The sequence below is a fragment of the Pan troglodytes genome, chromosome 1 (genome assembly GCF_028858775.2).
Source record: "Pan troglodytes isolate AG18354 chromosome 1, NHGRI_mPanTro3-v2.0_pri, whole genome shotgun sequence".
NCBI lineage: Eukaryota > Metazoa > Chordata > Mammalia > Primates > Hominidae > Pan > Pan troglodytes.
Genome location: NC_072398.2, coordinates 110910746 through 110923221, shown reverse-complemented (window position 1 = coordinate 110923221; position 12476 = coordinate 110910746). Strand labels below are relative to the sequence as shown.

The window sequence follows — 12476 nt, the reverse complement described above, 5'->3', positions numbered from 1 at the left end:
TTTGCTATTCCTTAAAATAAATTTTCTACAGTCTACTCTTCTTCCTTCTGGGACTCAAATTTACAGTATATTAGACTGCTTGAAGTTGTTCCTCAACTCATTGATGCTTTATATGTTTTTCCAACCTTTTCTTTGTTTTAATTTTGGATGGTTTCTTTTGCTGTGCCTTCAAGTTTGCTTTTTTTTGCACTAATTTGCTATTGATCCCATCCTATACATTTTTCATCTCTAGAAGTTTGATTTTGGTCTTTTTTATATCTTCCATGTCTATCTTTAACATGAGTATTCTTTTCTCTACCTCATTTAACATAATACATTTATAATAGGAATAGTATATAAAGATATTAAAACAGTTATTGGGGTCATTTTCCCCCCACATTTTGGGTCATTGTACTGCTGTTTTGCATGCCTGGTAATTTTTTATTGGCTATGAATTTTATGCTGTTGGTTTTTGTGTGTATTTGTGTATTCTTGGTAGTCTTTTAAATATTCTTGAGAGCTTTGTTTTGGAACACTGTAAAGTTATTGGAAACAGTCTGATTATTTCAAGGCTTGCTTTTAAGCTTTGCTAGGTGGGCAAGAGCAGCCTTTAGTTTTTCTCCATTTACTGAAGCAATATCCTTCTGAGTACTCTACCTGATGCTCTGTTCATTATGAGGTTTTTTCTTTGGCTGTAGTAGCATGAACTATTCCCAGACTTGTGTGAACTTTGGAATTTTTCTGCCTGCTTCTTGGAGGTTCTTAACCTGTTCTTGGGTATTCCCTCACATGCTTGTGCTGATCAATATTCAGCCAAAGACTTGAAAGGAGCCCTCTGCATGTCTCTGGAGCCCCTCCCTTTCTGTGTAGCTGCATTCTCTCTGGTACTCCTACCTAAAATTCTAGACCCCAGGCCTTCCCCAAATTCTCAATTCTGTCTCCTCAACTCAGCAAGACTGCTTGGTTCTTTTTGGGTTCTCCCTTCTTGCACCACAGCCTAGAAACTGCCTCCTTGTAAAACTGCCTGTATGCAATAATCTTGGAGCAATCATGGGACTCACCTTGTTTAATTCTACTGTCCTGTGCTGCCTGGTGTCTAATATCTAAAATCCATTTTTTTCATATTTTTAAAATTGTTTTTCAGTTGTTTGTAAGTTGAAGAGTAAAACAACTCTTCCTTACCTTAGTAAATGAGTTTCTCCAATTGCTCAGGCCGAAAGCTCCATATCTAATCTACTACCATGTCATGCCAGTTCTACATTTCCACAGCTACTAGGTTAAACCTCCTTCACTCTCACTTGGACTACTGTGTGACCCACTGGTCTGTTTCCATTCTTGTCTCCTACAGTTGGTTTTTCATAGCCACATGAATGAGCCTCAAAATTTGGAAACTAACATTGTTCCTACTTAAACCTTTCCTAGCTTTCTCTTTGGTGGCTTCCAAGGCCCTTCATTATCATGCTTACCTTGCCTTCCAGCTTCACCTCCTTTACTTTACAGCCTCACTCCTTTACCTCACCACCACACTGACCTCCCTCTGCTCTTCTATTATTCCAAGCTCTTTCTCATATCAGGCTTGTGCAAGCTTGTTTCATCTGCCTGGAATATATTTTCTTAGGTTCATCTCTGGCTGGCTGCTGCTTATCTCTCAGCTGTCAGCTGTCAGTTCCTTAGAGGGCCTTCTCTGATGACCCTAGTTAAAGTAGTTACCCATTTTATCCATTATCAGTTATATCGCCTTATTGATTTCCTTCATGGCACTTACCACAATTTTATCGTGTTTATTTTTTGACTGTCTGTCATTTCCTTTCCCGCTAGAGTGTAAGTCCCTTGAAGGCAGAGACTTCTTCTTGTCTCCAGAACATATAATAGGTGTTCAATAAAAATGTGTTGAATGAAGAATAGACCTCAAGTAATTTACCATTTGTGTAGTTTTTTTTTCTGTTAGGATAGAAGGGTCATACATTTGATTCTTGAGCAATGCAGGGGTTAGGGGCACCATCCTCCTTTCCTGTAAAAAATTCATGTGTAACTTTGATGCCCCCAAAACTTAATAGCTTACAGTTGACTGGGAGTCTTGCCAGTAACACAAACAATCAACACATTTTGTATGTTATTTGTATTATATACTGTATTCTTAAAGTGAGCTAGACAAAAGACAAATGTTATAAAGAAAATCCTAAGAAAGAGAAAGCATATTTTCCATTCATTAAGTAGAAGTGGATCATCATAAAAGTCTTCCTCTTTGTCATCTTCACATTGAGTAGACTGAGGAGGAAGAGGAGCGGTTGGTCTTGCTGACTCAGGGGTGGCAAAGGTGGAAGGGGAAGCACAAGAGGCAGTCACACTTGGTCTAATTTTACAGAAATACATTGTAATTGGACTTTTTGCTTTTTTCATTTCTCTAAAAATGTTTCTATATGGTACCAATCGTTCTTCTACTGTTTGCTTTAGTTTCAGTGTCCATATCATAGAAGAGTCCATGTTGTAAAAGAAGTCAAAAGCAGCCTTGAATAATTGGAACCCTTCTGCCAGATTGTCTTACATCATCTTGTTCTTTGGCATTGCTTCTAAGTTTTCTTCCTCATCATCTTGCACTGATTTGGAAGCACTCGTCTCCATCAACAAGTCATCTGTTAATTCCTATGGTGTGGGGTTTATTAGCTCCTGAATTTCTCTTGAAACCCTTCACACCCCACTTTTTTTTTTGCCACATCCACAATCTCTTTCATGATTTCCTTGATTGACTCTTTTGTAAATCCTATGAAGTTATGCACAACATCTGCACAGGTTTCTCCAGCCAGAATTTATTGTTTTGGGCTTGTTGGCTTTCACAGCTTTTTCTGTAACACTGATGGCATTTTCAGTGGCATGGCATAATCATTCCTTCCAGACTTTCATAATGTTCTCTCTTGGGGTTCTCTTTCACAGTATTGACAGTCCTTTCCAGAGTACTGTGTGTAATGGATCTGAAAAGCCCTTATGACCCCCTTATTCCTGAATTAAAGATGTTGTGTTTGGAGCACAGAGACCACTTCATCGCTTTGGTGTTGAATTTATGGGGTTTTAGGTGGCCAGGGGCATTGTCCAGTATCAAAAGAACTTTCAAAGGTAGTGTCTTACTAGCAAGGTACTTCCTGACTTTAGGGACAAAGCATTGACAGAACCAATCCAGAAAAAGGGTTCTCATTGTCTAGGACTTCTTGGTATACAACCAAAAGACTGTCAGCTGGTGTTTTTTTTTTCTTCTTCTTCTTCAAGGCTTGGGGGTTAGCAGGTTTACAGATATGTGTAGTCCTGATCGTAAACACAACTGCATTTGCACAGTGTTAGCTTATCCTTTCCTGCCTAAATCATGGTGCTTGCTTCTCTTTCTAATAAATTTCCTTTGTGGCATTATTTCTCAGAATAGGCACTTTCTTCTGCATTAAAAACCTGTTAAGGCAGATATCTTTTCTTCTCAGTTATCTTCTGAATGGCATCTGTGAACTCGTCTGCTGCTTCTTCATCAGCAAATCTACTTTCCTTTTGCTTTGTCATATACCTTTGCTTTTTCTTGAATCACATTGGAATCTATGGATATGCCTTAGAGCACTCCCATACTCACATGAAGCTGCATTTTAAATGCAAGTTAAAAGCTATTTCACAAAAAGTGCAAGGTTTTCATGCCTGGTGGCATAACTGCAGCAAAAGCTTCATGAGTTTTTCTTTTCTTCCCTCCCTCCCTCCCTCCCTCCCTTCCTTCCTTCTTTCTTCTTTCCTTCTTTCTTTTACAATGGTCCTTATACTGGACTCATTTATCTTGAAATGGTGGGCAACCACAGACCCCAATCTATGGTATCAAGCAACTCAACTTTTTCTTGTAATGTCATGACTCTTCTGTGCTTCTTGGGAGCACTTCTATGACTGGTGGTGCTTCATATGGGTCCTGCAGTTTTTATGTCCTCAAGGTTTACAGTATTGCACTAACCATGAAAAATATGCAAGAACCGCAAGGGATCACTTTTTACTGTGATCCACGGTTTATGGAGAGATGAACTGCTCACACAGAGATGATTAGCATCACATGGTGTTTTAAACAGATCTTTTGACACTTGAGTTCACCACAATAGCAACAGGAGGTAACTACAAAATAATTATAGTAGCTCAGTATGTACTACAGTTAATTTTATGCAGTTATGATTTAATACTGTATCTTTGTTTACATTTCTCTCAACTGTGAATGGTGCCATGTACAGTTTGTGTTTGTATGTTTTTATAAATTTTAACTTTTTATAATAGATTTGTGTGTATTTTATAGTAAATGATAAAATAGGCTAGTATCTACATAACTTTTTAATTTTTCTATATTTCTAGGCTACATGGTTTGTTTTTTCAAATTGCCACAAATCTCAAAAAAATTTTCCAATATACTTACAGAAAAAGACCTGTATATAAGTGGACCCACACCATTCAAACCCATGTTGTTCAAGGATCAACTGTAATTTCATGGTTCTCCCACCTTCAGTGCCTCATTTATCCCTGTATAATAATTTCTAGGAACTTGGGCTTTTGTTTTGATTTCAAAAAAGGAATGAGATTTTGGTGATAATTACTTGTTACTGAGAAATTAAACCAAGATGTAAAAACAATTAGATTAGGCCATTCATACATTTAGTTGGAATAGTAATAACCATAGAAGGGTAAGAAAAATACCTGTTGACTTAATTTTATAATCTGCAGTTATATTGGGAAAAATTATCTCTCCTAAAGTTGCTTTGGGTGTATAATATACCACAGGGGTCCCCAGCCACCCACACCCACGCTGAACAGCAGGAGGTGAGCTGCAGGTGAGAGTGAAGCTTCATCTGTATTTACAGCTGCTCACACTGCTTGCATTACTGCCTGAGCTCCACCTCTGTCAGGTCACCTCTGTCAGGTCAGCAGCAGCATTGGATTCTTAGAGGAGCGTGAACCCTGTTGTGGACTGTGCATGCGAGGATCTAGGTCGTGTGCTCCTTATGAGAATCTAATGCCTGATGATCTGTCACTGTCTCCCGTCACTTCCAGATGGGACGTCTAGTTGCAAGAAAACAAGCTCAGGGCTCCCACTGATTCTACATTATGGAGAGTTGTATAATTATTTCATTATATATTACAATGAAATGATAATAAAGTGCACAGTAAATGTAATGCACTTGAATCATCCTGAAACCACCCCCTCCCTGCATCCCTTCTCCCTGCCCCCAGGTCCGTGGAAAAATTGCCTTCCATGAAATCAGTCTCTGGTGCCAAAAAGGTTGGGGACTGCTGATCTACAGACTTTCTAAATATGTACAATATGGCCCATGTATACTATAAACACTTTGAGAAGTTGAATAACCAAATACTTGCCTCATTGGAGTATGGTTCTGACTTTCAGAGACAGGTAGAAAAATTCTAAATACCAGGATGTCTCACAAAGTATAGTTTGTTTTTATTTTAGGTTCATTTTATTTAGAGGCAAGTGGACCTATGCAGTTTAAAAATAATCTTTCAAATTAATGAAATTTATGTGTGAAAACTTTTAGATCTACACACTCATAATAGGCTAGATGAGTCTCTCTTCCAAATACAGTGTGTCACTTGGGAGTTAATTCATTAAACCTAATCTATTCATGTACTGGCTAGTTTAGTAATCCTTTGCTCCCTGCTGTTATTGGGGCCCATGTTGAATAGTGAAGTGTGAGTTTCACAAATGTGCAATAATTCTATACCTTTCCTGCAGCATATCCTGAGCCTATAAGGTATAATAGGGTATTACTCTAGTTAATAAATGGTTGTCTTTTATTTTTCTATTTTTTTTTTTTAAATTTTTTTGAGATGGAGTCTCGCTCTGTCACCCAAGCTGGAGTGCAGTGGTGCGATCTTGGCTCATTGCAACTTCTGCCTCCCAGGTTCAAGTAATTCTCCTGCCTCAGCCTCTTGAGTAGCTGGGACTACAGGCGCGTGCAACCACGCCTGGCTAATTTTTTGTATTTTCAGTAGATACGGGATTTCACTGTGTTAGCCAGGATGGTCTCGATCTCCTGACCTCGTGATCCACCTGCCTCGGCCTCCCAAAGTGTTGGGAATACACGCGTGAGCCACTGTGCCCAGCCGATTATCTTTTATTAAGGACAAAATATGTCTCTTGATTTGTGTATTTGCTAATAGTTAGGCTTGACTTGAATGCAGTATTGCAAAATACCCACAGGATTATTTGTCAAGATATAGGTTCAGGCTAAATTAAAGCTCTTGGCTATGTTTTCCTATTTTAATGTATAAATAAGAAAGATTCAGAGTTTTCTATTAAATAGAATTTTTTTTTTTTTTTTTTTTTTTTTTTTTTTTTTGAGACAGAGTCTTGCTCTGTCGCCAGGCTGGAGTGCAGTGGCATGATCTCAGCTCCCTGCAACCTCCGCCTCCTAGGTTCAAGCGATTCCCCTGCCTCAGCCTCCCAAGTAGCTGAGATTATAGGCATGCGCCACCACACCCAGCTATTTTTTTGTATTTTAGTAGAAACGGGTTTCACCATGTTGGCTAAGATGGTCTTGATCTCCTGACCTCCTGATCCACCTGCCTCGGCCTCCCAAAGTGCTGGAATTACAGGCGTGAGTCACCGCGCCCAGCCAGAATTCTAACTCCTTATAAGCCTTCATACTTCCTTATTATAGTACTTTAAAAAAAATTTTTTTTTTTTGGCTGGGCACAGTGACTCACACCTGTAACCCCTGCACTTTGGGAAGCTGAGGTGGGCAGATCACCTGAGATCAGGGGTTTGAGACCAGCCTGGCCAACATGGTGAAACCCCATCTCTACCAAGAAGTACAAAAATTAGCTGGGTGTGGTAGTGTGCGCCTGTAGTCCTAGCTACTGGGGAGGCTGAGGTGGGAGAACTGCTTGAACCCAGGAGGCAGAGGTTGCAGTGAGCCAAGATCGTGCCACCGCACTCCAGCCTGGGTGGCAGAGTGAGACCCCATCTCAAGGGGGAAAAAAAAAAAGATTTATTTTTGAGATGGGGTCTCACTGTGTCATCCAGGCTGGACTCAAACTCCTGGGCACAAGTGATCCTCCCAGCTCAGCCTCCTGAGTAGTTTGGACTACAGGTGTCTACTACCATGCCTGGCTTTATAATTCTTAAGGCTACTTGCCTAGCAATGTTGAAAAAATATCCAACTTAGTTGATATATTAAGTTAATTCAGCTAGCTAAAAGCAAAGATTATAGATTCCATGTAATAATGACATGCTTTAAACAAGTCATATTCCCGATAAACTCTAATAGAACCAGAAAAGAGCCACCTGAATAAATAAATGTTATTGTTTCAAAAGCACAAATAGTTTTTAGGCCTTGGAGCATGCCATGATGATGTAAAAACTTGCTCTGATGTATTCCTCATACCAGACTGAAATGTCGCATTTTGTAACAAGTTTATTTATATCAATGTTCCTTAGCTCCACTGTGGACTAAGCTTCAACTTAAATACAGCTTTCTGGAAGTCATTAGTGAGACTGTTTTATACAGTTTAATCTGAATACTCCTTGCCTTATAAATCCTTACTCTTTGAATGGTGGACATATTAAACATAAAATAATTCTTTGTCTACATGTTTAAAAGCATTTGGTTTTACTTCTACATGATTACATTTATTTCTCTTTTAAATCTTGCTATTAAAAAGGGAAGTAACAAGGTATTCTCATGTAGAATAAAAAGCCAAGTGCCTTTCTGGATCCAAGACTTCTGAAATAAGAGTTGTCCCTGTTCAAAAGCTGCCTGGTCCAAGACTGATGTAACTAAAGACAATATCATAGGATCTTAGCCTTCTAATCTCACTAGGGAGACAATGTAATAATATCTCAAAGCTTTTCTCCCTGTTGTGACCAGTAAGAAAATATGTTCACTAAAACAACAAAACGATTTTACTGCGTGTTTGTTTCTGCAGCCTCTGCTATGGCACATCTTCACTGTGGGGTCTGGGAACTAACTAGAAGTTTGGGTATACTTTTTTTTTTTTTTTTTTTTTTGAGATGGAGTCTCATCATCTGTCAGCCAGACTGGAGTGCAGTGGTGTGATCTCACCTCACTGCAACCTCCGCCTCCTGGGTTCAAGCGATTCTCCTGCCTCAGCCTCCTGAGTAGCTGGGATTACAGGCACCCGCCGCCATGCCTGGCTAATTTTTGTATTTTTAGTAGAGACAGACAGGATTTCACCATGTTGGCCAGGCTGGTCTCGAACTTCTGACCTCAAATGATCTGCCTGCATTGGCCTCCCAAAGTGTTGGGATTACAGGCATGAGCCACTGTGCCCGACTGTGGGTTTATTTTTAGTATGAGTTCTTGCAATGGTAAGTGGGAATTTATATTTCACCTTAAGAGTATAAAATTAACCATGGTCTTGAAGTAGGTTTCAGGCACTTTTCATACCGAGTTAAGTCAAAACATTCTAAAAGTAAGTATAAAACTAAATAAATGATCTTTAAAGATAATGTGAATCATTAGTCTGATGAAATGGGATTTTGTGACCTTGTAGTAACTGGACTTATATTACTATATCCATTATAAATGTCTAGTAGCTGAATTTCCAATGAGAAACTCCTCTTCTCTCCCCAACAGTGTTAAGGATTTTCAGTAGCAAATTATTTATCCAAAGCTATTTTCTTTACAATGAAAGATGAAAAATGGTTATAATGATATTCAACTCTAAAGAATTTCAAACTCTATTTATAAATAAAAGTATAGCTATAGAAGTAAAATCATTATTATAAGACTCTTCCTGATTTTAGGACTTTGAAAGTTTGTTACTTGGAGGGACAAAATCTATTTGAGGACTCAGACTATGATGGGACCTAGCTCCACCATTAGAAAGCAACATTAAACCAATGTGACAGTAAAAGAAATGCAGGCCATAAACTGTTTTTTTTAAATATCTATATAAAAAATAATGAGCAATTTACAGATCTTTCTCTAATCAGAACCTCAAGTGTATATATAAAGGTACTGTACAATATATAAACATTTACAACCAGTACATCCACATTTTGCTCAGCATTCCAAGGCCACATTGCTAAGTCAGTATATAATCAGTACAGAGTTTACTTAGGAAGAACCACATAGGACAACATATGACATCAAAGTTATGTCACAGTTAGTTAACAAAAATAGGATTCGTTATCACTAATTGTGGACTACAGGGAAAATAATAAATAATTTCTGTGGTACTAAATTCTTAGTATTTATCAAGCCTCCTAATTTTGCTCTATTTGAATAGTTACAATAGGTGGGTAAATATAGTTCTGGATGAAAAGGGGATTTCAAAAATCTCACTCTGGGAAGCATGTCTTATCTACAGGGGCTAATTGAGTTGTTGGGTTAAAGAGTTTCACAGTCAGACTCCCAGAGGGAGGGACCTGGATGTGCTTCACAACAAGATGAACCCAGGTGACAGAACAAGTGTGTTCACACACTCCATAAAATAGTTTTATTCTCAGAAGGTGCCTTTATTTATATAGATGCTACTGAATGCTGCTTCAGGGAACTGAAAAACCTGGATCTATTTTATGGAAGTTGTTAACAGTCTCCAACTTCTAAGTAACATCTTTAACTAGACTTTTAAAAAGAATTCTGAAAATGTGTACAAGCTAAGCAGATGTTTAGTCTCCCTTTCTTGTTTTTAAATAAGAAAGTTAGTTAATGTAGCTAAAAGTTAAATAAGATCCAGTAAGTACTGTCTACACATTTGTCCTCATTTGCTGGGCATACCCTACACAGGTTGTTTTTAAACACCCAAGCTTGTGCACCTGCTACCAGAAGAGTTGGTACTTGGACTGTGAAACTGGTTTCATGATTAAGTCCCTCACATAATCTATATAATACGTTTACTTTTCAAATATGTATTATGTATTAAAGACTAATGACTTTAGTAGTAGGTACAGCCAAAATATCCAGAAATAGTTGGTGGTTTTTCTTCAAAGAGCAATAAACACTATTTCCACATGCTTCTTTATGGTTTCATAATTAAATAACTGAAATAAAAAGGGTGACCTGAGATGCTGTAAGTATACATCGAGGTTGGATAACACAGCAGATGAACTCTATTGCTTAAAGTACTTTCTTATTTCGAACATTCAATTGTAAGTAATATCTTTAACAGTTATTTGAAACAACTTATCCAGCCAAATTAAAATAAAAAGCCATAAGAAAGCATCAATATTGGACTACATTTTTTTTTTCCTTAAAGTAGTGATGTTTGGGGGTTTTATTTTTAAAGTGGGACATCATCAGTAGCTGTTAGAAGAGACAACGGCCATCTTTAACGATGAGTTAACAGTCTCTTCTTCTGCAAGGACTCACATATTTCTCTCTGTAAACATGCAACATGCTATTGAGATCATCAACTTCCAAGCCAAACCTAACTTTTTCATTACTGTGGAAACAGCTGAACGAAAAGGATAAAAACAGACATGATACAGTAGATAACTTGGCACAAATACAAAGTGAGTTGTGACCACATTGTTAATATCAACATATGTCATTTGTTCAGACACTCATGAAGACGAGCTGGGCAGCCTGAGCAGGGCGGGTCAGATGAGCGTGTGGATGCAGCTCCTTCCTGAGAGCGAGGGAGGGCAGCCGGCCAGGGGGACAGTTGGTTCTTAGCAATCCTAAAGGCCCTTCATGCAGCCTAGGTAACTTGAGGCTCACATTAACATGTACTTATCTGTTTCAGAATATCTGAAAAAAAAAAAAGGCTTTTTCTGGAAAAATGCTGCTGTAAGAAAAGATTACAACTTTTTGTTTTATACTAAAGGTTACTGCCGTTTCTCAGCCATACCAATAGTGCCTGTGACTTTATTTCCACTTGGAACCTTCCAGGGCCCTGGAGTTATCAGTGTTTTCTTAACTGGAGAACTGCTTTCCGGTTTGAACCTTCCAGTCTCTTTGTTTTTGTCAGCTGCCTCTAGTTCTTTCCCTTTGTGATCTTCTGTTTTGTTTGAAACTACCTTCTCTTCAGGTTCTTGCTTCAGCCTCTTTTCTGATAGCTGGACATTTTCTCCTATTTTATCGTTACTAGAACTTGTTTCTCCTGTGGTTACTTTCTTTCCTTTTTCATTTTCAGATACTTCTTTACTTGTAGTCTTATTAGTCATTTTGGATGGAAGAGATTTCTCAACCATTCTTTTGCTTTTTTTCTCTGGAGACCTTGTTCTGCTTTTTTCCAACTGATTCTGCTTTGCATCTTTCCTGATGACGTCTGATTTTTCCTTCCCATCTGGGATCTGCTCAGCATTACTGCCCGTATAGCCTGCTATTCTTCGACTCTTACCCTCTAATAATTTGGCCTCAGCATTTGATGGAGCTTTGCTTCCTTCAATTTTTTGCTGCTTTTTTGGGCTGGCCGACCGACCTCTGCTTTTTCTGCACTGATCTTGTCCAGAACCTGCCCTGGTGCTGACCTGACAACTTTTATTTTCCCCTTTGCTGGGGCTGAGGGATCGATCTCTGGGTCTTCTTTTGGGGTTATTTTTTAGAGGACTAGGAATCTTATCCAAATGTTCCTCTGAATGTTGACTGGCTGGCTTTTTGGGACTAACCGATCTACCTCTTCGTGTAACACCATTTTCTACTTTTAATAGATTTTTCTTGTTACTGTGCCCATGACTGCTGGGTGGATCCCTCTTACTCACATTTTTCTGGAGAAGAGACTGATGCTTTATCTCAGGCTGATTTTCATTTAAAGTGCTTTTCTCTTCAGGCACAATGTCCTTTAATTCTTCTGCCTTTTCACATATCTGAACTCTCAAAGATTCTTCAATTACTGGCACGTGAGACTCTTCAAATATGGAAGCAAAATGTGAAGATGGGGGTAATGGTGACTGTTCATCATAAATCACATTTGAAGACGAAGGATTATTAATATCCCAATCACCTAAAAAAGTGATTTGAATGGAACATTATTAAATTTTAGAATTACAAATAGGAACAATACGTTTTGAACTTTGACAGCCATTTGAATTGTCGTAACTGCTTAAAAAGCCTATGAGTATTTTATACAGTTTGTATATGTTTACAACATATCTCTCTATAAAGGCAGATGTGTACAGACATCTGTTCATACATGAAGGATGGGTTGTTTATATACATAAAATAATATTCATTTTTTCCAATTACATATAATTAGTGAGATAATATATGATCTGTAAATTCTCTATTAGTAAAGCCCAATTAGAACTTACAAGTTATAAAGCTGAACCAAATTACGTGGCCCAAGAAGCTCACTAATTATTATGAATTGATACAGTTTAGGATATGGCAAAATCACTAATTAATAAAGGAAACCAAACTGTGGTAACCAGAATGAGGCTCATGGGCATTTGTAATAATTCTCTTGCATTAAGCTGTCAAATTTAATGTCAAAAGAAGACTGAAAAGTGCAGAAGATAGAAATAGATGTATTTAATAGCATCATTTTTAATTTAAAAGAAAACAAAAGAAGAAAGT

At 38.0% G+C, this 12476-nt stretch overlaps 1 protein-coding gene across 3 annotated transcripts in view; it reads right to left on the bottom strand.

The window, feature by feature from the left end:
- Positions 1–2083: 2083 nt before the first annotated feature.
- The window catches only part of MAGI3 (membrane associated guanylate kinase, WW and PDZ domain containing 3), a 293182-nt gene continuing 282789 nt past the window's right edge, over positions 2084–12476 (bottom strand). For 2 of the 3 annotated variants that reach the window (XM_024347852.2, XM_024347856.3), the window contains one exon: positions 2084–11904. In XM_024347852.2, the coding sequence (XP_024203620.2) occupies positions 10787–11904 (1118 nt within the window). In that variant the 3' untranslated portion in view covers positions 2084–10786. The remainder of the gene's footprint in view (positions 11905–12476) is intronic. The other variant, XM_063814730.1, reaches the window with a different exon arrangement.